This window comes from Amphiura filiformis, chromosome 5 (genome assembly GCF_039555335.1).
Source record: "Amphiura filiformis chromosome 5, Afil_fr2py, whole genome shotgun sequence".
In the NCBI taxonomy this organism is placed as follows: domain Eukaryota; kingdom Metazoa; phylum Echinodermata; class Ophiuroidea; order Amphilepidida; family Amphiuridae; genus Amphiura; species Amphiura filiformis.
In genome coordinates this window covers 42,284,859-42,312,590 of record NC_092632.1, presented here as the reverse complement: position 1 = coordinate 42,312,590, position 27,732 = coordinate 42,284,859, and the positions used below count along the sequence as shown (strand labels likewise).

Here is a 27,732-nt window from a genome sequence, read left to right as displayed (position 1 = left end):
TATATATTAAAGGCCTATTGGCGATAAGAATAAGTGCATCACACTTGAACTGAGCTCTGTCTCCCCTATTTGTCTTAGCTGGTCTCATCAGCATAATGTGATAATTGTGATTCCTAAGTTAGTTTTGAAAATAGAGGTTTCCACTGCAATAGAAATTAGGAGTCTGAGTTACTCTGCAACAGGACTCAAAATAACAGGATCCAGGTGCAATTTTGCAACCTTGTTAAAAAGTTACCACTGCTTATTTTTAAGCACCTTCATCTGAACAAGGAAGCAATTTATTTTTGCATATGTGAACATCTGATGGTTCGTATGAACCAACTGTCCCTAGTCCAGGCCAGGATAACCTGTACCTGTATCTATTCTATATTTTGTGTAACTGTAAGGTTGATCTGGTTTAGAAGCTCTTATTTTGACTCCTGTTCTCAGACCCCCTGATAAAAGGAATCATCCATGTTTTTTGAAGGTGTATGGTTGGGAGTACTAGTATCAGAGCTGATGATGCAATGATGACCATGCAGGATGGAGTGGTGCTTCCAAAGGCTGAGCATGAGCACAGACCATGAGCATAGCTGCATGAAGTTCTAGTTCTTGTTTTTATAAAAAGTTTGGACTTAATAAATTGAAATTTGTCTCCTTGTGCTGCTGTGCATTCCAATTTTATTAATAGAAATAAATATACAGGGTGTCCCAGAAAAAATTACCGGGCAAATGAATTTGGACGTAAGTCGAGAAAGAGACATCAGAATCCAAAAATCTAAACATCAGCTTATAGCCCATCTTATTTTGCATCTTATTGGCCAATTTTACTGGAATCGGTTGACTGATCGCGAAGAAATGAGCGATTACATAACGCATGCGTCAATTCACTTCATTCCAAGTTTGAAAGAAAGATCATTCAACACAAGCGGCACTAGTGGTTAACTATCAATGGGCTTCATATTTTGTTCTGTGAAATCCTTTTAGTTCTTTTTAAACAATCTGTTTCTTACAAAACATTTAATTGGGTTTGGTCAAATTTGAAAACCTGCACGATATTGAAAATGAAAGCTTGCTTGTAAGATAATGCTCGGTACTTGTAAATATAGTTTTTCGTTAATGTTGATATAAATGTTGCATAAAGAATTCCAGTTGCCTTAAAAAGTTCCTCACACACATTAATGTTTTTGGAATATTTCCAAGAAATTCGTCGGTCGCAACACATAGTGGCGTACGTGAAGGACAAAATACGTTTCCGAGCAAACCGTTTTTGAAGGATATGCTACTAGTAACGGGTCTATACTTCTCCACTGTTATCTCTCAGTGGCCCGATTCCATTTGAAATTGAAGTTTAAGGTTCAAACTATTAAACTGTGTCTTTAATAGTTAACAAGGAATAACTGTTATATGATAATAGTTAGCTCTAAAGCTATACGCCACTATGTGAAACGGAAAGTTTGGAAAATCACTCTACGCCACTATGTGTTGCGACCGACGAATTGTAATGCAAAGTTTAAATATTTTAAAACTTCAACAATAATGTTTCATGGTATCAAAAATTACACGCTGTAAGCACTTGATCATTGTCATTCGTAGCTCAAATGTTCTTTGGAAAGTTAAAATATAACATGTTTGCACAACATAAAGAATTAATGTTGGAAAGCTTCCAATTGCAGAAATCGAAGTTTTCTCGGACAAACTGTTATTCATCTTCAGTGAAAGCATGAATGACATAACACCGTCGGATTATAAAATAGATAATGTGGACTAAATTTAATGAGATACACAAACTTTAGGAAGCGATGAGTGAGTATGAAAAAAGCGCCTATTGATCAAACTTGGAATGAACTGCATTGATGCACGATTATGTAATCGTTTATTTCTTCAAACCAGTCAACCGAATTAAATAAAATTTCCGTATGTGATGCACAACAAAATAAGCTATGCGCTACATTTTAATTTTTTTGATTTTGATGTCTATTTCTCGACTTACATTCAATTTTATTCACTCGGTAATTTTTTCTGGGACACCCTGTATAGCAAGCAAACAGGCAAATCTCAAACTCTGTTGTCGGAGTGGAATGTACTTGCTGTCCACATAATATTTGATAGTCTATGGTATTAAATCATGTGTCAGCCATTTGTAATCAATGGAAGCTTTGATTTCACACATAGTGATTCAACACACTGAAATCTGAAATGCGCAATTGACGTCACCTTCGTCTCAAGAAGAAAATGGACTGGAGAAAGGATTGGAAAAGTAGATGGGCCAAAAAAAGTTCATTCGACATAAGTTGTCATCATGGGGATCCCGTATTTTAATTTAAATAGTCAAATTATTGGGGGGGGGGAGGGCAGAAATAGGCTGAATTTGACTGATTTTGCAGATTTGCTGTATGAGGGGGCTTGCACTCCCTCCTGCTGCCTGGATCTGCCATGCTAAGGAACTACTTTGTGTTATATGACTGCCAGGGTTGTAGCTACAGTGGGTGGTGGTGGGCGGCAGAGCCCACCACTCAGTTTTAGAGCCCACCACTCGGCTGCAATTTTAGCACTGGAGCCTAGCACTGGAGCCCACCACTCAAGAGGCCAAAATTGTACAATTTTATGGAATTAGTGAAGGATTTGGTCAATTTTGACAACAAACTGCCAAATACACAATATTTTCATCAAATGCCACCCAGCACTAAAATTATCCTAGCTACAACCCTGATGACTGCTGAAGCTTTGTCTATGAAGCTTTGTCTTAGGTCTTGGCTGTCAAAAAATCAACACATTTTGTGCAAAACTGGGGGGGGGCAAGTGTTCTGACTGTGGAGAATTTTCTCCCATGCCCCCCCCTGGTGCCACCACTGCCTACAGTAATCTTACATCTACTGAAGCTGAATATATCATGATTTGGAAGAGAGGAGACTGACTGGACAGTCAAATTTGCAAAAAGTCAGTATAATGTGTAAAGAATGTTCTGCTATATGATTTTGGCACAGATTGGGATTTTACTATTAGATATCTAGACTGTGTAATGTGCTGTGGATCAGTAGAGCAAAACATTTATGCCTGAGATTCATATTAATTTAATGATTTTAGGTCTCATCCTATTTATTTATCGGTATCGTTTCATGTGGTTATTTCCATGTAAGCCAGAACATATTTATAGGTTAATAACTGCAAATCAGTTATTTGGAGGGCATTGTGAAAAATCTAAACATTTCAACAAAATATATGTAATATTGTAGGCCTACATTTGAAGAGCTTAGTTTCAAAACCCCTTACATCCACTTTCCGAATTTTGAGAACACACAAAAAAATCATCAAAAAAATCACTGATATATGGGGGTTTTCAACAAAAGCAGTTTTTGGTGGGATGCTCATCCTACCCAAGCATCCCACCAAAAATTGCTTTTGTTGAAAATTCCCTTATATCAATGATTTTTTGATGATTTGTTGATGTGTTCTCAAAATTCGGCAAGTGGATGTAAGGGGTTTTGAAACTAAGCTCTTCATTTGTGAGATGAAAAAACAAATTCATAAATGTAAATTAAAGTAAATAGAAAAGCTTATGGACATGATAACATGTATTCATTTTTATTTTATAAGAACTATTGCCGAAACTCTACACATTGTAAGCCTTGTTTGCATACAAGCATGTCTTAAAAATGGCAATGTTTTTATATGCTCTGAAAGGCAAGTGTTGAATGTCTTTGAATATCTTTCCTTCATGTTATAAAAATAGCATTATGTTTTCATTAAATATTAGTTTTTCAAAATTATGAATCTAATGTTGAGGCAGGAGCTTGGGGTTTTGATCTACGGAACATGATATATTTATATTCTGAAGCAGAATACATACGTAAATAACCCGATCACGTATGTGGAAGCTCGAAGGGATAAAGCCATTGAGCTTGTGAGAATGAGTTGACAAAGTTAGTAGCTTAGAGCATGATGATTAGTGTGGAGAAAGTCAGAAATGATGGAAAATTCATCTTCAGTCATAACAAAAGGGATATTTGAGTATCACAGAGAAGATATCTTACTCTTCCCATAATGCATTTCTCCCAGTTCAATTTTATGTACTGATTTGCTATCTAGTGCAACATGGAAAATAGTGGCGGAATGTACCTCAATAAACAGAGCACATAATTAGATCTTGCAAAATATGTTTATATCTTGACTGTCCACTCACATTTTATAATAGCCAGTATATTCTCAAAATGAAAACAAAAGGAATGTTTTTTGATCAAATGAGGGAATGTATATGTTGCAAAGGATCTGGGAAGGGTAAAATATCTTCTCTGGATAGGGAATAACCTAATATTGAAGCTTCTGTGCAGGTACAATACAGATCAAAACAGGGGAACTATATACGATTAGTGATTCACCTTTAAAAGCTTTTGTAGTATAACTTTTTTTATCTGTTTGTATGTTAATGCTTCATAAACAGTAATTGTTAATATCAAACATGTGACATGTACAAATGAAAACATCTGGCACTGGTAGTATTCAAGCCAGTGACCAGGCTCATGAGCATTTCGACTCAGTGCCAGAAGTGGGTAAGTGCAATAGCTGCCATGTGTAGATGAGTACAATATACTGTGTGTATATTGCCAAATGTTCACAGGGCAGCTATTGCACTTACCCACTTCTGGTGGTACTGAGCAGTCAATTTTATGGATGGAGGGAGGGATGCTTGGTTGGTCTTGTTGGGATGCCAGCAAATTGTGGTTAACATTTAAAATATTAATAAGTGAATATAAATTGCATTTTGAATAAAATCATAGATTGTGTAGATAATATCAATGATGATGCAATGGCAACAGTTCTTGTTATTGGTGTGTGTGCATTTCAGGGGTGTAAGAGTTTATCTTTTCAGCTGATTTCCTCTTTTTTGTTGCCAAAATTTATTCAACCCATATTTGGCATTTTTAGCCTGATTTTCAGCTTTTTTAAAAGCACCTGCAAAGACCTGCGAACAGGGATGTACCCAGGCCCGTACACAGGGTGTGTGGTGCAAAACAAAAGTCACAAAAAATCCCAATTTGCCAGTGTAGTGAAATTAAAAAAATCAGGTTTCTTATAATGCTTTTGTTTGTCAAAAAGGTCCAAATTTTGGAAAATGGCCCACTTTTTACAAATCTGCACCTCAGCAAAGAAAATCCTGCATACGAGGATTATGGGCCAAGATGTACCTGCGAAAAATATAAATATAAGGGTACATTGAACATAATACATCATTGATAAATGCTAAATTTGGATCTCAGTTATGCATGTAGAAAGTGCTTGTGCTGTTTTGTTGTACACGTGAAGGTACATCATATCGTAATCTATCTATACTAATAAAATAATAAGCGGTCTCTATCTGTCTATCTGTCTATCTATCTATCTGTCTGTCTGTCTGTCCGGCTATGCGTTTCGCCGCACTTCGACGCATCGTGCTGTCTATCTATCTATCTATCTGTCTGTCTGTCTGTCCGGCTATGCGTTTCGCCGCACTTCGACGCATCGTGCTGAAATTTGGGATATAGATAGGTATTGGGAAAAGCATGTTGGGCTTGTGGTTTTGAAGGTCATCGGAGGTCAAGGTCAAAGGTCAAAATTTCAAACTTTGTCCGATCGGGCCCAAACTTGGTGGGTAGAATCCTTGATAGTAGGGGAATATAATGCACGAAATAAAATCGAGGTCAACCGAGGTCAAAGGTCATTACGGAGGGGTCAAATTTCAAACTTTGCCCGATCGGTCTCAAACTTGGTGGGTCGAAACCTTCGTATGAGGGGAGCATGAAAAACATATGGAGGTCATCCGAGGTCAAAGGTCAAAGGTCATGGATTTCAAACTTTGTCCTATCGGGCTCAAACTTGGTGGGTGTAATCCTTGATACGAGGGGAATATATGGGCAAAACAAAATTGAGGTCAACCGAGGTCAAAGGTCATGTAGGGGCTAAATTTAAACTTTGCCATATTGGGCTTAAACTTGATAGGTGGAATCCTTCGTATGAGGGGGGGCATGAAAAAAATTACACCGAGGTCAAAGGTCATCTGGGGTCAAACAGTATCGCTACCATGCCAGTGCTCTCACAGCATCAGGGCTCTCACAGCTGCAGGTGCACTATCTACTATACTAAAATAACCAGCGAAGTGTGTGTGTCTGTGTGTCTGTCTGTCCGGCTATGCGTTTCGCCGCGCTAAGACGCATCGATCCGATATTTTGGATATGGATAGGTATTGGAAAAAGCATGTTGACCGTGTGGTTTTTAAGGTCATTGGAGGTCAAGGTCAAAGGTCAAAATTTCAAACTTTGTTCGATCGGGCTCAAATTTGGTGGGTGGAATCCTTGATACGAGGGAATATATGCCCGAAAAAAATCGAGGTCAAGCGAGGTCAGAGGTCATTACAGAGGGTCAAATTTCAAACGTTGTCCGATCGGGCTCAAACTTGGTGGGTGGAATCCTTGATACGAGGAGATTACATGCCTGAAATAAAATCGAGGTCAACCGAGGTCAAATGTCATTACGGAGGGTCAAATTTCAAACTTTGTCCGATCAGGCTCAAACTTGGTGGGTGGAATCCTTGATACGAGAGGAATATATGTCCAAAATGAAATGGAGGTCAACCGAGGTCAAAGGTCATTACGGAGGGTTCAAATTTCAAACTTTGTCCGATCGGGCTCAAACTTGGTGGGTGGAATCCTTGATACCAGGGGAATATATATGCGCCGAAACAAAATCGACGTCAACCGAGGTCAAAGGTCATTACGGAGGGTTCAAATTTCAAACTTTGTCCGATCGGGCTCAAACTTGGTGGGTGGAATCCTTGATATGAGGGGAACACGTAAAAATATAATCGAGGTCATCCGAGGTCAAAGGTCATCCAGGGGCTGCATTTTAAACTTCGCCTGATTTCGGGTAAAACTTGGTGAAAGTAATTCTCCATATAACGGGACCATGAACAAAATCAAACCGAGGTCAATCGAGGGCAAAGGTCATATGGGGTCAGTATGACCAACTGGGCTTAAAAGTGGTAGAAAGAATCCTCGATATGAGGAGAACATGTCAAAAAGTCAAAAGGGTCATCAGGGGTCAAATAGCATTGCCATCAGTTACTCTCACTGCAACGGGTGAACTAGTACTAATAAAATCGTAAGCTCTGTCTGTCCGTCTGTCCGGCAATGCGTTTCGCCGCGCTTCGACGCATCACTCCGATATTTCGGATATAGATAGGTATCGGGCATTCCACGTTTATGGGGTAGTTTGAAAGGTCATCAGAGGTCAAGGTCAAAGGTCAAAATTTCAACTTTGTCCGATCGGGCCCAAACTTGGTAGGTGGAATCCTTGATACGAGGCGAGTATATGCCCGAAATAAAATTGAGGTCAACCGAGGTCAAAGGTCATTCGGAGGGGTCAAATGTCAAACTTTGTCCGATCGGGCTCAAACTTGGTGGGTGGAATCCTTGATACGAGGGGAATATATGCCCGAAATAACATTGAGGTCAACCGAGGTCAAAGGTCATTACGGAGGGGTCATATTTCAAACTTTGTCCGATCGGGCTCAAACTTGGTGGGTGGAATCCTTGATGCGAGGGGAATATATGCCCGAAATGAAATTGAGGTCAACCGAGGTCATTATGGAGGGGATAAATTTCAAACTTTGTCCGATGGGGCTCAAAGTTGGTGGGTGGAATCCTTGCTACGAGGGAATATATGCATAAAATACCATTGAGGTCAACCGAGGTCAAAGGTCATTACGGAGGGGGTCAAATTTCAAACTTTGTCCGATCGGGCACAGACTTGGTGGGTGGAGTCCTTGCTACGAGGGCTTAAACATGGTATAACGAATTCTCAATATGACAGGAACAGGAAGATTTCACCACTCCCTGTGAGGACTGCAATGTCTTCCCAGCATTCATAGCTGAAAATGATTTCTAAATTTCAAATGGATGTATCAAATAAAACTGAGGTCATCAAAGGTCAAAGGGGATCAAGCCAAGGTCATTTAGGGTCAGAGGTCATATGGGTTCAGTGGGGGGTCAAACAGCATCACTATCTGATGCTGGTGGTGCTCTCACGTACAGCTACAGTGCCCTCACAGCCGCAGGTACTCTAGTGATAATAAAATTATTCAAATTATAAATAGCAATTTGAAAGTTCATTTGTATTCAGCTACATATCAAGCCACCAGTGTATATTGTCATCTATGTAAATCACCAAAACATGCACATACTATTTTAAGAAAATTTCATAGGATAAAGTATTTTGCATATTTTATTATTTTGAACATTTTTGATAGATGGACATATACAATATATAAAATTATTTTACAGAAATGTATTTGACAGTGTGTATTTTAGGATTTAGCCTGTTCAAACATGTTTGGAAAATCTATAATTTTACAAAGGAGGACTACACTTTAACCTCAAGCATGCTTAGCTTGGCAGAATAAAGCAACCAAAACAAGATTATTTGAATTTTCCTAAAGGGCATGTACTAATTGCTTTGTGTAAAAGAATGCAGACCAAAAAACCATGAGTAAAATAGCGTTTTATTAAGTAACTTGTCAAAATATTTAATGAGGGGAATTAACTTTTATCACAAGGTGTTTTGGTTATAAATTGGAACTAAATATTAATTGCATTTTGTAAAATTAATCATATGGTTCAAGAGAAGTAACAAAATGAAGTGATAATGCATGTAAATAAGTAACGGTTTAGAGCATGAATCTTACATAGGTGAAAATGAAGAGAATATTGTCTTATACATTGTGCTATTCCAGTTGAAATCCGCACTACCTGTGGAAGATTTTAGAAATATCTTCCACAGGGGGAGTATGTTTTTCAAATGTAATTGGTCAGAGTTAATCATTTTGAAACCCATACTCCCCCTGTATTATGGCTTTACCTATATCTTCCACAACTGGAGTGAGCATTTCAAATGGAAGTTGCCCGATTGTCTATTCTATTCAAAATTGATACTCCGTCTGTGGAAGACTTTAGCTAAATCTTCCACAGGGGTAGTGTGGATTTTAAATGGAATAGCCCATTTTGATGCCTGGTGGCTTGCTTGTATAATACCAGAACCTGTGATAAGATGCAATAAGATGTAATGATACCAAATTCATCAGGGAGTAAAAAGCTTTAGAATAAATACTTTGCATCTTTAATGCCTATGGGTTTATCTATCGCATCCGAGGTGTTTGACTTATCTGATCAAAAGGTATCCATTCATAATACTTGAAAGAAGAAGTAATTAAAATGAGTGCCATACAAATTAGTTATTTACTAGAGTCTTTATTTTTAATCGCTATGTGTGTAATTTGTTAATAACTTACAGCACTATTCAAACTGACACACGAAGATGTTTCTTTACTAATGAATTGAATGGTTGCAACACCAATTTGCCAGTGTTTACCACTTATGTGCAGTTAGTCATAGAACAATTTTAATGAGCAACTACAAGGGCCGATTCCAGTTATGCCTTCTGGTAGCGCGGTGATTACTTTGACTGTAGTATGGAACGCAAAAGGCGATTTGTGTGTGACCCGATCTGATTTACTCAGTTGGCCAGGCTGTAGAGTCTGCGATTATGAAGACATCTTTCGGTCAGGCTACGTTTGCGATTACGATGAATTTTGTTTGCTACAATTTAAGCCCTGCTTATGAATGAAAAGCTGAAACAAGAAAATGTTTTTGTAAAATAATATAGTTATGCTGTGAATGGATCATTAAAATGATGAAATATGACAAACATAATTTTAGAAAAGCTGCGCTTTAAAGGAGAAAATTGTTTTCACTGTCTCAATGAAATAGAGGGCCCTTGAAATGTATGAAACCAAGATAAAGCCATAAAAAGACTCGGTGACAAATGTAAAGGCTTACCAATACCAAAGTGGAAATGACTTTTCTGTTCAAACATGCTTTTAAGATATGTGTGACAATTAATACTATGGATGTGTTTTCTATTACATTTTTGAACTGCTGAAATTTAGCACAACTTTTGTGGAAAAAATGTGTTTTTATGGATAAGGTAAACAAAACACAAGAAAATAACAAAAAAGATGCATGTGAGGCTGTCTCTATGATGAGGTCTTTGGCAGGTAGATAATGTGATGTATTGAGGTATGTTGTTGAACTGTGGCCTGAATCTCACTCAACATCATACTTTGGTTTCATTATTTTTGTCATGTGCCATATTTTTAAATCACTTCAAAATCCAGGAACACTGCATAGTGATTTGCTACAGGGTGTCTCAAAGTATCCATGCATCCGTGTGACTTTTGCCGTCATCAGGGATCCCTGTCACCATCCTGCTATGGTATACCGCTACTTGACCATCATCCAATACAGATGACAATATCTTTACTGGTACTTAGTACGGCATAGAGTTGTCTTTGCTATAAACCTAAGATTGAACAGCTTAGATATTGGACTTCAATGTTGCATGGTACTGGCTTGACTTTGAAAAGGCTGTTAATATAATACTGGTACTTATCATTTTGATGGGAAGCTTGATTCCTTATACCTATCCGCTGACCGTGGCCTAAACCCCTCCACCTCGCTACCATTATTAGGACAAAATGTCCTAATCAGGTCATATATGGTTGACCAGTAATGTGAGAAATTTGTGGGAACAGCCCCAGTAAAAACAGAAGGGTGATGCGGGGCAATGCGAGTTAACCTTTCTGTCAGCTATCAACCAACTGTGGGTAATATGTGGGTATGATGTGCCCAATAGAAACAGTATAGGATGGGTGACGATTTAGTGGGTGACACCAGAAGTCCCCTATGCTGGCTGTCCTTAAAGCAGCTTGAAGGTCACGAAACGTTTTTCTAGACTTCTATGCTCCCCGCTACTAGTATGTGGGTAGTGAACCGAGACCTAGTTGACAGTGAGGGGAAAAATGCAGGTGAATAAAAGCTTGGTAATGCGAGGTGCTCAGTATAGACACGTGCAGTGAGAGATGATGGAAAATTATATCCATGAACAGTTTAAAACGATGTTAAAAGGTGACAAAAGATGATATCTACATTTCAAAAAAATAAAAATAAAATAATATTCAATTAAAAGTACAAGCTTTTTGACGCAGTGGGATATTACTAAGAAGACATTTTAAGCTATGTGTGCCTTTAAGTTTGACATCACCATGCGTGTAAAATCGTCTTGACATTTCAAACCCAACCTTGGAGCACTTTGCAAGAAGGATGTGAAGTGAAAGATGATTGCTAGCCACTACCGGGGTTGCAACAGTAGCTATCATCAAGCCTAGAGATAATCAGGAAGATTCCAGTGAATGGCTCAATGACCATTTATATGTTGTGTTAATATTTGATTTCAAGTGCATGTCCATGCACTAATACAGAATGGGTGACTGATCATTGGAGCCATCCACGTGCTATTTACATGACACTTATTGCATCAAGATGAGTGTAGATTAGATCCAGATGAACTATATACATCCTACTGTATGCTAACTACTTAGTGGCCCACCCCTTCCCTTAAAGTCCCCCTATAGATTTTTTCAAGTGTCTAAGTGCCCTTTTTTAATGCACTTGTACAACTGAACTCCATTGAATGTCTAAATAAAAATATCTTAACTTTCCAGCTCAGGATCATGACGGGAGCTCGGTGGCCGAGCGGAATGGTCTCCGACTCGTAGTCTGAAGGTTGCGGGTTTGAGGCCCGGTGTCTTCATCGTGTTGTGGCCTTGAGTAAGGCACTCCTCGATTACTCCTCTCTACCTAGGTGTATAAATGAGTACCGGCATTCTTAAATGCTGGGAAGGTAACAGAGGTGTGGCAACATTTCATGGTGGAGTCTGGCCTAATCGCTAACGAAAGTGAGAGGGGCACTCCGTCCTGTAAAAAATGCAGGTCGACTCCTTTACTTTGCTTAGGATCATGATTCAGATCCTCCATGGCATGCATGCACTGTATAAGCATCTCCCAAAAGCGATAGACTTCAGTGTCCGGATGCTATTATTAGGTAAGGGGGTAGACTGTTGTTGCCTGTGATGCTTCCAGTGGTGCTGAGGGCCAATCCAAATGGCCAGTATCCTCATTGGGGAGAGGTATCATGCATATCAGTCTAATGCACATTTTCCACTTGAATAAATTAATTTAATAATATGTAACTCCAAAGTAAGAATTGTATCATGTAGTAGCCTTCCCTATACAAGCTTATTCTGAAAATCAGTCTTCTGAAGCTCTTATGATCATTGTTTTTAGTCACCCCATTGGTGAAGGGGGCTATAGAAGTCATCCGTGTGTGCGTCCTTACCTTATTATCTAATTATGCGAGTATGTGTGTCCATCTTTGCAGCATATTCTCAATTAGGCAATGATTGAGTTCGGAGGTGGGTCATGTGTCATGGGTCAAAGATCAAATGGGGTCAAATAGGGTTAAATTGCTATAACCCTTCTCAGCACTATGGCAGGAGGCCTAGCTTCTATTTCCACCACAACCCTGCCTGTGACCGCAATGGTGGGGGATTTAGTGGTCCGAGAACTGGTTCGAGAACCGCCTTGTTCCTGCAAGTAAATCATATCCCATAACTCTGATATGTTCCAAAAACAAGTTACCCCCATACAAATACTAATTATCCCACTCCACTCTTCCATGACATGCCCCCTCCCTCTGCACTTGATCCATAGTGTCAGTCTGTGTGGGTGTTGATTCTCAATTGATCAGGTATGGGAAGAGCTTTGTAAATAATCTGTAACCTTAACCTTCTAAAGCTTAGCCTTTGATGTTTAATACCTGGGCTGCAGTTGGGATTTACTCTGTGGCTCATTAACTCTAGCTATCCCATTTCTCTCCAGTGAAGCATCCTATGAGAAGTATCAATGACAAGAGATAATTATTATTATCCATTTGGAGTTCTTGGTCAGACCAAGGTCTCTGGTCAGATGACAGTTATTAATTGCTCGCTGGTGACGATATAGGAAAATCTAGAAAACAAAATGAGGATGAGGAAGTAAGAAAAAGACAAAATGAAGTGGAAAAGGCTACATAGGAATAGATATCATCCCAAATTCACACTAAATAAAAATCCCTTTAAAAAAGGGATGTGCTGGGACAAGTTGCTCACAATGAGTAATATCATATTTCTTCAAATTATTTTAAAGTGCATAGATTTAGGGTGTTTCAAAATGAATTTGGTTAAAAGTTCATCTTTGCTAATTTCTCAAAATCTGGCACTTTCCCCGAAATTCTGATTCCTTACATCAGTTCTAATCCATAAAAACACCAGAAGAAATTATTATATGAGTGGATTATATTCAAAATTGATAAATCACACTCATTATCAAACCTTATTACCTATCAAGTCAGTCATTAATTTAGCTTGATAGTTTGATTTGTAAAAAGATAGAAATTGATTGAATATCATAATTGAGTGGGTCTCAAAAATTGACATATCAGGTGTGACATATAGATGACCAACCATTGAAAGATAATCGTATGATGCATTGTATCTTTTCATCAAGGTAGTCCGCTAATAGAAAGATCTTGTCAAGGTCAATATCATTGTAATGACCAAATGACCAGCAGATGGACAGTGACGTTTATTATAAGATATTACATTATGATGATCATGATATCACTAAAGTTATGAGTCACTTTATAATGCATTGCATATGAATGGCATGAACTTCATTCATCAAACCTTTTAATTGTATGTTAGGATATGATGGGAACGGTATGTGAAGTCAGAAATGACCAAAGGTCAAAACACCTTTTCCAAGTTCTCACAAGAATGCACAACAACAACACCCTGTTTGCATAAGGGTCATTCCATATGAAATCAAGGAGTCGCCCCACCTGACCCCCTCAGATTTGCTTTATATTTTAGTCATATGTTGTACCTGTAAAAATATTAAAAACCTGCAAATTTGAGGTCTGTAGCTCTTCTGGATTTTCTGTGGCAGCCATTTAAAGTTGGAGTAGGGGGTCTAAATTTGGACCCAAAAGTTGCCCTTTAAATAAATTTCATCTTTGGGAGTCTGTGCCTTCTTTATAAAAAGAAAGAGAGGTCTGAAACTTTGTATACACACTAACTGCATGCCCAATTTGTCAAAAAATAAAAAATAAAAAAATTCTGTAATTGCGTGTTGTGTCACGGGGTCATTAAATATGCAAGAAAAAATGTAATGTTTTGTAAACTGGCAAGTTTAGCCCCCCTAAATTCACATTTTTGGTCAGATTAATTATTTTTTGTTGTCACTGATGCTATATATAGGATAAATAGAATGCATATCCAAAAAATTGAGGTCACAACTCATTTACATTTCGAACAGCGCCATCACGAAGATGAAATTTATTGCAAATTCAACATTTTCTGGGGGCCCAAAGTCGATGTGGTCCACCTTCAAAATTTATAAAACATCACTTTTATGTAACTACTAGTCTTAAATTACAACTTTGCTAAGTCCCAGTAATTGTATAGGTTGACTTCATATAAAATGACAAGCCCAAAGTTGACCATTTTCTTATGATTGCATGTAGTGCAAATGTGCCGAATTCGGAAGGCTTGAAAGTCAAATGTGCCACAATATTCAAAATAAATGATTAGATGAGTAGTTATTGGCCCTATTTACTTTTATTTCCATTTCATTTTCAATATATACATATTTTCTACGGTAGCCATTTACAGTTGGAGTAGGGGGATCTAAATTTGGACCCAAAAGTTGCCCTTTGAATAAATTTCATCTTTGGGAGCCTGTACCTTCCTAATAAAAAGAGAGAGAGGTCTGAAACTTTGTATACACACTACTTGCATGCCTAATTTGTCATCAAGTAAAAAATAAATGTCTCTAATTGCGCGATGTGTCACGGGGTCATTAAATATGCAAAAAAAAATGTTAATGTTTTGTATACTGGCAAGTTTTAGCCCCCCTAAATTCACATTTGTTGTCAGAATAATTGTTTTTTGTTGTCACTGATGCGATATATAGGACAAATACAATGCATATCCAAGACATTGAGGTGACCATTTATTTACATTTCCAACAGCGCCCTCGCGAAGATGAAAATTAATGCAAATTCACCATTTTCAGGGGGCCCAAAGTCGATGTGGTCAACCTTCAAAATTTATCAAACATCACTTTTATATGCAACTTTGCTCAATCCCAGTAATTTTATAGATTGACTTCATATAAAACGACAAGCCCAAAGTTGACCATTTTCTTATGATTGCATGTACTGCAAATGTGCAGAATTCGGAAGGTTTAAAGGGTCAAAATGGCCACAATATTGAAAATAAATGACTAGATGCATAGTTATTGGCCCTATTTACTTTTATTTCCATTTTATTTTCAATATTTGGGCCAATTTGGCTTTCAAGCCTTCCGAATTCGGCACATTTGCACTACATGCAATCATAAGAAAATGGTCAACTTTGGGCTTGTCATTTTATATGAAGTCAACCTAAACAATTACTGGGACTTAGCAAAGTTGTAATTTAAGACTAGTAGTTATATAAAAGTGATGTTTTATAAATTTTGAAGGTGGACCACATTGACTTTGGGCCCCCTGAAAATGTTGAATTTGCAATAAATTTCATCTTCGTGAGGGCGCTGTTCGAAATGTAAATGAGTTGTGACCTCAATTTTTTGGATATGCATTCTATTTATCCTATATATAGCATCAGTGACAACAAAAATAATTAATCTGACCAAAATGTGAATTTAGGGGGCTAAACTTGCCAGTTTACAAAACATTACATTTTTTCTTGCATATTTAATGACCCCGTGACACAACACGCAATTACAGAATTTTTTATTTTTTTATTTTTTGACAAATTGGGCATGCAGTTAGTGTGTACACAGAGTTTCAGACCTCTCTTTCTTTTTATAAAGAAGGTACAGCCTCCCAAAGATGAAATTTATTTAAAGGGCAACTTTTGGGTCCAAATTTAGACCCCCCTACTCCAACTTTAAATGGCTGCCACAGAAAATCCGTAAGAGATACAGACCTCAAATTTGCAGGTTTTAATATTTTTACAGGTACAACATATGACTAAAATATATAGCAAATCTGAGGGGGGCAGGTGGGGCGGCTCCTTGATTTCATATGGAGTGACCCACAAGTTAACAAAATTAAAATCTTGGAATGAAAAGTAGAGTATGATTGGACATTGGACAATATTCTTGTACATAACATGAATGCATGTACAAAATGATACATCGCTATGGAAAACACAGCTCACTTCATAGATCACAGCTCACTTCAAAATTAAATTTGTATTAAAGTTCTGCCCCGAAAACATAGCTCTTTCATTCAACTTCCACATTTATAGCAACAAGGCTTTTCCGTAACATGATGCAGTACAATTGTTACATTGAGCCATATGGGGATTTCCAAGACTGAATTTGGCTGTGGCTGAATTTGTTATTATGATCAAATGGGATTTCCCCAGAAATGTTATCACACATAAACTCTTACATGATCACTTGAAATAAGAATCATGAAATAGTTTTAGAATGCAAAATTACTAGGGCACATCACAGTGTCAAGATGTAAATTTGTTAAAAACATAGAAAAACATAGACAATTAAATTATATTGTGGCCTAACAAAAAGAAGAAGATAAATATAGCCCACGCAAACAAAAGACCAGAGAAATATGCCTACATAATTCATATAAATTTCACAATTTGTTAATATTTATATAACGAAATGAAAGAATCACAAATATATTCTTACAAAATGAATTTGAAAGATTTAAAAAAATGTAGAATCTGTCTGGAAACAAAATCAAAGCAAATACATTTATAGCGCTTGAAAAATTTTAATTTTGATTTCCTGTGAATAATAAACTTTAATTTCGCTCCAAGAATACAGGAATTTCCTTTCAAATTGTTACACATTTTCAGCCCTTCCCTAAATTTCCCACTAATTCCACACCTTTTCCAGGCCTGCAAATGATGCACAAATGATCAATGTCGTTTAAACATTTGACAATTGCATCTAAACCTCAATGCAAACATGCAATATAGGATGTAAGAATGATGGAATCTGTTCATTTACCATGGTAACCATTATTTTCCTGTGTTTGAAGTGTGTAATAGATGCTATTTTTGGAAATATCAAGGTCTTGTCAAGTTGAATTCTAGATCTTCACTCAGCAATGTGTTTCATTCATGACGCAATAATTTCGTGTGACAATGTGAGTATTTGCAGGGGATTTCAGAAAATTTAAAATTGAGGTTTTGATAAGGAGTATAGGGGACACTCGATCTCAACTTTTGAAGTGGCAGGGATATGCAGACAGCGATTTCAAAACCATGTCTTTGGGTGAGAGATTTGACACCAATAAAAAGGGGTGATAAGACCCAAAAATGGGGGTCATTCAGTGAGAATTCAGGGCCAGATTTACCATTGGGCCCAGGGCCTCCAAATTTTGGGGGTCCCCAAAATTGCCCTGTTCATCTTCCCTTTTGGACCCTGCTTTTGGCCAAAATAGGGTAAAATTGGAAAATTTTGCTCGCTTAGCGTGAACTGGCCCATTATATAGCAAAATTCACCTTCATCATATTCATTTTGGTCTAGAATAGTCTAATATTGAAAAATTTGCAAGCGCTTCACGCGCATATGTCCTTGTAAAATCTATGCTTGTTTCCCTCTAAATTGTAATGCTCTCACCTCCCTTATCGATCTTACCTAAACCAAAACTTGGCCACATTCCCCAGGCACATTCCTTCCTCACAGTGATTTTTGGGGCCTCCAAATTTTGACCTGGCCCAGGGTCGGCCCTGTGAGGTGGACAGTTTTGGGCATATTAAAGTGCCAAAATACAAACATATTTTATATTTGGGTGTTTAATTAAATTAATTTTGCTTATCCAGCAATTCATAATTATTTGAAACTTTTAAACTAATTCACACAAGCAAAATGAAAACTCACTCAGAGATTTTCGTGACTCATCCAGCAATTCATGTTTACAATGTAAAACTGTCAAATTCGCAGGTCTTTAATTAATTCCAACAAATTAAGGCTTCTAGCGAAATTAGTGAAATTAAATCCCTAGCGAAATTAAGTGGTTTTACAGTAGTAGGTTAAAGGACTCGGAACTCTCACATCATAAAATATAGAATAAGGAGAGAGGGAAAACAATCAAAGTAATATAAATCGGAATATAAAATAAAATTGCTTAAAACACATTACTATCTTGTCAGTTTCATGGGGAAATGTATAAGGCATGAAAGTGAAATATCAAGGTATTTGGTATGTATTCTGCAAAAAATAAAATTTCAATTATTTACAGACATTAGGGCACAAAAAATCCTGTTTTACAGGCCCGACTAACCCAGATTTTGCATTTTATGATAATTTTTACTTTTTGCTAAAATCATGTAAAATCAGCTGTTTTGGAGCCAAAATTGATTGATTTTGATTGAAAAGTTTTGGAAAAAAATATGCTTGCAAAATAATGATCAAATTGCCAAATTGTCAAGCTTTTGGTGATATTTTAGGGTAAGATCAACGCCCGCGAACCCTACTTGGAAAGTCCATCCACCCAGGGTTTTTTGTTGTCGCCTATATGCATATACTGTACTTTTGGCCTTTTCCTCAAATTCACATTTAACTCCACATCTGCCTCTTGCAGCTATGTTGCTCTGCATTTTATTAACATGCTTTAAATAATGTTCTTTAACAAAAAAGATGGTTCAAAATACCTAGTTGAGTTCCTCCTCCTTCCTTCCTTCCTTTGAAAATTCCCATGATGGGCCTCCTCCCTTGCTTCTATTTTATGATATGAGAAAATAAACACATAATTAGAAAGGTTAGGTGGCACATGGGCAAGTATCAATCATATCTCTATGTCGGTGACAGTTGGATCAAAACTTTAGATAGCTACAGATGACAACCATGCTAAGAATTACTCACTAGGAGTGAGGACATAGTTAGAATTGCACCCAGTTTGAAATCAGCCTCGCTCATCCCGGCGTAAATGGCACGTCTTCAGGTTTTTGCTGTGGGAGCGCTCACTCACACAGTGATTTAGTTGTCTACGTAGGAAAGATATTTGACTTTTAAATCTAAGGATTGTTTCTGCAATCTCCAATATTCTTATTCAAGTAAAACAAAAATGTTTTTATAGTTCTGCAAACAGAGATGTGTAAACAAAAGAAGAAAATGAAAATGAATTCTGTATGTCATACACTTTCATGAAAATATAGATCACTGAAAAATATAATTGTGAAGAGCCTTTTCTGCTAGTAAAATTGTAGTCTTATGTAGATATTTATAACAATATATTATTTCAATTGAAAATAGTTACTTACATGTATTGTGTGTATTTGCAGCAAAAATAAGGTATCGAACAGGTGCACACTGCACACTAACTAACAAACAAACAAACAAACAAACAAACATGCAAAATATCAATTTTTGTTGATTGCCATCAAATTATAATTTTGTTACTCTTTACTCAAAATGCTGAAATAATATTAGTAATAACTCCCTTGAAAGGTTTCTCTCCATTTTAAGCCAAAACAACAAAGGAAGGTGAAAGAACCCCCACTATGGGGACTTCATGAGTGAATTATGACAAAAAAAGTCAAAATTGCTCAGTTGACCTGGAATATACAGCAAATTTGGCAGATTCCATTTTGGTGTAATTTGGGGCATGTGGAAACATTACAAATAAGCCAAAAAATCAGGTTAAAATTTTTTAAACCAATTTCATACTATAAGATCGTACATTTATGGCTTTAACATAGACATATTGATGTTCTTGTATGAATGATGAAGCATGACTGATAGTAATTCAATAGATTCATGAATGAGTTAACATGCAAATATATTGATGTAAATCTGAGCATATCACAGATTGGCAATATAAAGACATGCAAGGATTGACTGCAGAGATCAAAAACCTGGAGTGTAGGAAAGTATTTGCACTGTTTGATGGATGGGACCTATGGTTATTCATCCGAGATTGATTGGTCTATAATGAAATATGTAGACCATACTCATCAATCATGAATGTTGAAGATGAGACTACATAATGAAATAAAATAAACTATATAGTACTTGGCCATATGTGACTAATTACTAGCATTGGATCATTTGGTGCCTTTGGTTGGGTTGGCATAACTTTATGTAAGCAGTGGCAGCATCAAGAATTATTTTTTGTGGGGGTGGCCAAGTGGGTGGGGGGTCGGTACGCAAAATTGCGGCAAAAGTGGAAAACTTTTTTTTACTAGGGGTTTTTACTAGGGGCTCATACTCATAGCCGGGGTGTGGTGCAATGTACCTGCCCCCATCCCCATGTTTACTTTCTTTTGTTGAAATGTGCAGATATAATTAAAAGATATACTATTTTCTTGCCAATAATTTTTGTCCATAATAATATGTGCTTTGTCAGCTGTATTGACAGTGATAAAAACAGCAAATTGTGATATAAAATCTAGTTTTTTAGGCATTAATAATAGTTAACTATAACTATATAGGTAGTGCTGATGGGTTGCTGACGCAAAGATAGTAGTTTATTGTTTAACAGGCTGGGCGGACACACACTTGGGTCCTGATGGGACCAGGCTCAAGCAAATTGCTCAAGCTGAGCTTAACAGCTTATATGTGGTGTGATGTGTGAACAAGCAAAATCAGTCCAAAGTTGGTCATATGCAATTTACAGTTTCTTATAGGATAGTAAAAAGCATTTTAAAAGCTGCATTTTGCTGAAAACCCCATTAGCCTTTTCAAAGTATGGCGTACACAGAAGGAGGGCAGTCTTCAATGTGGGTAAAACCCAGCAAATTCAAAAGATTGTACCCACTTCGTGCAGCGCAATCCTATTGTGTCCGTTAAAAAGATATGAGCAATTAAAGAGTTTTCAAAACAAGAGGAAATATTTCCTTTATTTGGCTTATCTCAAAATCAATATTTCCGACTTCTTGTATAAGCATGCTAGCCTGTATGAGAGAAACAAGAGAAACAGAATTTAAGAAAAAGAACAAGGAACAGAAAGACTGCCCTTAACAAATCATGTGAATAATTTCGTTCTTACCCATTGGGTTGAGAAATTAGAAAGAAATTATGAATTCTTATTCCATGCCCTGATACAAAAGTTATCATTTACCTCCAGCTTGAATTGTAGCAATGATAGAATCATATGAAATATCATATTCTTCATTTTGCTCAATTTTGGGGATAATTCCTTGCAGGAACCAGAGGCTTACATACTACCTAACCAAAAGTATCAGTAATAACGAATAGGCACCTGTTCCTTGCCAACTGTTGTGTTTTATGCCATTTTATTATGAATTGAACTCTGTGATGATACAAATATCAAATTTTGTATTTTGAGCTACCTGTAAATATTATGAAACCAGCATGATAGGAGTATGATCATCCTCCCCAGCGTTTCCGCCAAGTAGGCAACTAATAGCGTAAGATGCATTTATGCATGCAGCCATCCTAGCTCGTTGTTTGTTATGTCGAGGATTTGTTACAGTCTACCAATATCTGGGGGCCAAATGCTCAAGATAGCGTCAAACAACTTGTATTTCTAGTACCCGATCACATCTGACTGATGCAGTAGCACGATTTCTTCTGAAAAATACATGTAGTAATATCAGTTTAGTTTATCAGATTTGGGTAGATTGTGAGATGTGTCTTATTTCACAGCAGTGTCAATGTTAGGTCAATGATGTGTTTTCTAAACTGTGATATAACATATCTTGATTTATTATAAAGAATAGAAATTATGTTTGTAACAAAATCTGTAGTTGAAAGTATCACCTCCAAAATACTATGAAAATGTTTATATAAACATTGATTGATACCTTTGCTGCCATAACATTATCGCTTGTTTTTAGGTTTCTGACCAGATTGACAGTTTCAGTCCCCCACTAACTGCAATCTGTGGCCTTCACCAGGCCCGTAAGCAGGGGGTAGCCACACCTCCTCAAATTCACCAAAGTATACAAAAAGTCCCGAAATTTCAGAATTTGCGAGCGTAGCGATCAAAACAAAAAAATCAAGGTTTTTACGCTGTTTCGGTCAAAAAAGGTCAACATTTTGGGAAGAAAGTCCACTGACTTTTCACAAAATCGCTCTCCACTGGAAAAAGTCAAATTTTTTCAAAATCAGCACCGCCCCCAAATATCCTGCGTATGGACTTAGCCATCATATAACAGACTTAGCGAGTGCATAGTGCGAGCTCAGCCCAAAGGGATGGACCAAATGCGAAGCGAGAGCGGTTGTTGATGCCACCTTTCTGGTAATCGTCCAAGATAATTAATTATTTTTCGTTTAGATGATGTGAACAAAAATGTGGTAATAAGTAGTAACCACTTTCGGATGTATAGGCTGCAGGCCTATTCTATGGGGCATTGTTATGCATATTTTTGTCTCTCAAAACCACTGGAGCAATATAACTCAAAAAAGTGGAAACGGATTGCTTTAATGTTGGCCTCAATGTCTCATTAATATGATCATGTTATTTTATTACCACAATATGAAAAAACCTGACCAAAAAATTTTACATTCTTTTCTTAGTAAGTACAAAATAAAAAATGTAAACCACAAAAAGAAATAATACTAACAATAATAAAATAACATGATAATATTAATTCAGACTGGGAGGCATCTGGCTCTGTTTACATGTGTAAGCTCCATGCTGAACACTTCAGGGAAAATTTGCCACTTTGAATTGGTATGCATGGGGCCCAAATTATTGCTTGCATCATTTTTTGGTGAAGATCAACAATTGATTAATAGTTCAGCATGAGCATTATAAATGTTTGGAATGTAGTGCGTTAACAAGAAGATTGCAACCAGGATCATTTCAAAGAATGTTATTAAAAATTTGCGGCATTCTCATCCGAGTCAGTAGCATGTGTAGAAAAACCGGAAATTCTTTAAATCAAAACAAGTGAAGTTGTTTGAAGTATGTTAAAATATTTCAAAGTTTTGTATGAAATCAACTCATAATATTATTCAAACAAGAAGCCAACACTCAACAGGCTCAGAACAGTACGTATATAATTGTGGTTTTGAACATCATCCATTACAAAATTGACAGACAGGAAGGGAATTGTTTATGTACCTTTGAAGTGATATCTGTGAAGTGGGCATATGAAAGAAACATAGCATGTAAGTTACCATGGTTACGGCAAATACAACTTAATTTGGCCAATTTTGTAAATGGTTTCGAGGTGTGAAATTAGATAGGTGAGAGTTAATTTCTTTACTGTGGGCGCACTATGGGTGACTTGTAAAATGGTTGCTGCCAAGAGGTAGGATTTCGTCTGAGATTGGGCAAGACTTACATGTGCCAACAAATAAATTCCTTTACATTTACAGTTAACAAGCTGAATAACACGATGTAGTATGATGTTGTATATGTTGAGTTACAAGACATTTCTGTGGCGAGTGATTTGATTTAGTGAAAGTTTTTGCCTTGTTGGTGCAATTTTCCTGCCACTCCAAAATAATTGTGTAAGGTAACCGTAATCGCACAGAAGAAAATGAAAAGAAACAGCTGTTTGGACAAATGATTTCAAACAAACGATTTCAAACAAACGATTTCAAACAAATGATTTCAAACCTTTAATAATTTAATCAATGATGATTATAATGATTGAAGATGATGATACTGATGATCATGATGATGATGGCGATTACAATGGTGATGATGACATGACATGAACAACAATTATAAGTTGAAACAATAACATCTTTTTAAAGGAACTTTAGGAAAGTTTGCTATTAAATAGACAGAGCCTGATTGTCCCATGCCTCAAGAATGTAGTGAAAACCATTAGTATTGTGTCCAGGGTTTTGTGTGGTTTCAAAAGTAAAATAGCATTTTGTATTAAGTGGGAGGCACTTTTGAAAAGAATGAGGCACTGCAGCCTTTTCAACACTTTTTAACCATTTTATGGAAAAAAGGCATCCGGTCTTATCATTCAGACATCCTACACAATGCATGTCTGTATTCCTGTATGATCAACTCATCCAAATTAGTGTAGAATTGATTCAATATTCACAAATGGAAATGGAATCTAATTCCTTAAAGGTGTCCCAGTTGTAAAGAAATTCTAGCTGAGTAGTGTTTACTACTAAAAGAAGGATCCTTTAGGCTGAGTCCAATAGAATGTGTATGTTGGTTTGTTATGATCATCAGAAATGCCTGATGTTTATAATAGAGTGATGGATGTCTACAAAGTTTATAATTATATCAATTGTCTTATTTGTGGTTTTCATTAAAATGTTTCAAGTTTGTTCCTAAATGCTTTATGAGTCTTTACCGCTTATTCTTAAACACTTGAGAATGAGAACGTTCCTGCAATATTATTGGTTCTTGCCTGTGTGATATGACACAATATCACACACTTTAGTGCGTGTGCATTGACGCAATACACATACTCGCTATTTGAACCAATCAGAGGCGTATAGCATCAACAGGACTGATCGATTTTAAGCCCTGTAATTCCTTTTAAAGGATTTAATTTGATTAAAATTTGTAATAATTAAATGATATTTTTATTTGAATTGAAGTGTTTAAGAATGAGAATAAAGGTATTGTTTTTAGCCGCTGTTGTGCATCTATCATCTCATAACACGGGCAACATCATTATTTTAAGTAAAAATTGTTGTACTTAAAATAATGATGTTGCCCAAGTTTTATATGAGATGATATATGCACTCCAGTGGCTAAAAACAATACCTTTATTCTCTAACTAATTTGCTATCAAAGTGACGTAATAATCAGATTAACTACCATAGCAATAGATGAATACAATTTTAAATAGATTGCCTTGCACTACAAGCAGGTTGCACTCATCACCTGTGTATGTCTGCAATCATAGACCCCGTTTACACAGAGCCTGAAGTCGACTTTAGTCGACTTTGAACTCGACTTCATTTGTGTGTAAACAGGGTTGTCGCAATTTGAACTCGACTTCGGAAGTCGACTTCAAATGACGACTCGGAGCAACATTTGTCGAATTTAAAGTCGACTTCAAACTCGACTTTTGCAGTGTAAACGAACACGTAATTAGAAGTCGACTTCATAATGGTTATTTGAAGCATGAGCACTTGATGGCATAAAAGTTGAATTCACAATTTGATTTGAAGTCGACTACCGTGTAAACACCCCGTTAAGAAATAATTTATGCTAATCCTTAGTCGCAATCTGAATTCGATGTTGCAATTGAAGTCGACTTCTCTCTGTGTAAACGGGGTCATAGATTGAATACAATACCACTCTTTTCAAAGATACTAATCTTACAGGTGCGAGTGATCAGCATTTGTTTGACATCTATGGTTCAATGCATTCATCTATTGCTATGGTAGTTAATCCGATAATTACGTCAGCGAATAGTATTGACATTGTGATATTTGCAATATTTTCTCAAGCAATGTTTGTGCATGCATATTTCAAATGTTTTTACTCCACAGTTCTTTTATTCCATAGTTCATGCATTTTACAACTTATGTATAATGTTTGCTGTGTCTCATATCCCTGTTCAAAACAATGCCCATTTGATTAAAAGAATAATACTCAAAAGTACTCTTTTGATTATAATCAAGCACTTTATTTAGTTTTTGTAAAGATAGCAATCAATTCTCAGCTTATGAAATGCATTAAGAAGTATCAAGTATTTGCTATAATTATGTACATGTATACGCAACCTGTTTTGAGCCTGCCCTCTACCATTATGTCAATTGTATAGGCTATTAATAATGTTCTTTAAAGTCTGGAAAAAGACTGAATGAGGCAATGACCTTTTTAATTGTTTATTCTGAATATTCCTACTTGTAATGATAAATTTGCCAACAAAATTCAATTTGAATCAATGGAAAAAGATTGTATAATAAAGTACACATATATTTAGCTAATGCTTTTGAGATTTTATTCATTCATTCAAAGTTGACCTCATCCAGACCTCTCCAGGCTCTCTTTTACTATAGAAATCAATTCAATGAACTGATCTTATTTCGCAATTTAACTCTAAATCGATCAATTCTACCATGCCGCAGTCTGACCTCGTCAAATGAGTTCTTTTACGCTTGCATTCACTGATATTGTTATTGTCATATCAACTAACTCATTCACATTGTTGAGAATTCCTGCACTAACGCTTCCTGTTCTTTTTTTGTTTTTTGCTTTTGCTCTTTTATTCACATTGTTCCACAGCAACCGTGAGCGACAGAGACTGTGCTATATGTATGGATCGACCCAGGGATTGCTTACTGTGTCCATGCCATCACTTGGTCACCTGCCATGAATGTGCAAAATCTTTAGTCAACCGGAAAGATTACTGCCCGATTTGTCGTAAAGAGATATCAGAGACCATCCGTGTTCATATTTCTTAAAAGTTATATCTTTTTTGTATTATTTTATGTAAAATATAGATATTTTATCATTGATGTAATATTGTAATAATGTGAGGTAATTCTGGCTGAAGATGCAAGACAGCAATCATGAGAAAGTTTGAGGGCTTTGAAAATATTTCATTACCAGTCCATGGCAGGAGGGCCGAGTTAAATGAAGTAACTATTTATCTCTTTAATTATGTTTAAAGACAAGGTAACACTCGTTTTCTATATTCTAAAGGTCAAAATACACATGATGACCCAGCAGCTCTCAATTTAATAGGACTGCCCAATAATTTTCTTAAGGTATGCCCTTATACACAACTATGTCATAGAATTCATATCATAAGATACAAACTCTTTAAGGTATAAGATTGTTATACAGACTCTGTCAAAATGATTGGTACCCATCAGTTTCCAGTGATTAGGCCCATGAAAGTCAATTCCAAGTTTTATTGTCACTTTTTTTTCCAGGTTGGTGAGGTGACTTTTTCATTTTTCATTTTTCATTATTTCATCAGATTTATTTTTATTTATTTAATTTAATTAATTAATTAATTAATTAATTAATTTATTAAACTATAAATCCTGGTTGTTTCAAGAGGATCAAATGTTGCATATGGAAGAAGCAGGCTTGTCAATATTAAACACCAAATGGGTACCAATCATTTTGATAGAGCCTGTAAGATCATGCATTGCTTCAGTTTTTCAGTTTTTTAAATATGTTTAATGGTGAGTAAATAAATATGTTTAATGATAAATATGTTTAATGATGGGTAGATACATGAAGGACATATGGTACAATCCTGGCAGACAATATAGTCAAGTTGTTTTAGTAGTTTGAAATCTCAAGGTAAAATTTGATCACACCATTGCAACATCTTCCCTGGAACAAATTATCCTGAACATTCTTGCCCCATTTTATTGTTGTTTTGAACACATTTTGCCACATTTTATAACTACACATAATTGCAATAAAGAATTGTGTTTTTGTGAGTATATTTTTACAAGAATCTAATATTGATCAACATTGTCATTTGGTTATACAAAAATACAGATTAAGAGAATATTAAAGTCAAGGTTATTTAAAATGAAACTAAATGAATACAATGTGATGAACAGTTGTATTTGAGCATAAGTAAGTGTATGTCTGGCTCTTAAATCTAGAAAATAATAGTAGGGTACTTAGAACAAGGTTAGTATTTTATTTTACAGGTAATTATTCCTACTTACAGTACAATTGTCTAATTTGAATTGTCAAATTCAATCCATAGTGAATATGGAGACACTTGTGTTTCCACTTATGTTTCATGTTTCAAACTCAAGGAGATCGTGTAGATTAATAATTAAACTTCTACACTACTTTAATTGTGTGGACCTTCCATGCCATCAGACATCAAATTGTGTTCTGAATATGAGGAATGTCCTTCTGATATCA

At 36.3% G+C, this 27,732-nt stretch overlaps 1 protein-coding gene across 1 annotated transcript in view; it reads left to right on the top strand.

The window, feature by feature from the left end:
• LOC140153154 (3-hydroxybutyryl-CoA dehydrogenase-like) overlaps window positions 1-26,774 on the top strand; it is a 74,833-nt gene extending 48,059 nt beyond the window's left edge. Inside the window, exon 8 of the mRNA XM_072175805.1 lies at window positions 26,116-26,774. Within this exon, the coding sequence (XP_072031906.1) occupies window positions 26,116-26,294 (179 nt within the window). The 3' untranslated portion in view covers window positions 26,295-26,774. The remainder of the gene's footprint in view (window positions 1-26,115) is intronic.
• Window positions 26,775-27,732: the final 958 nt, after the last annotated feature.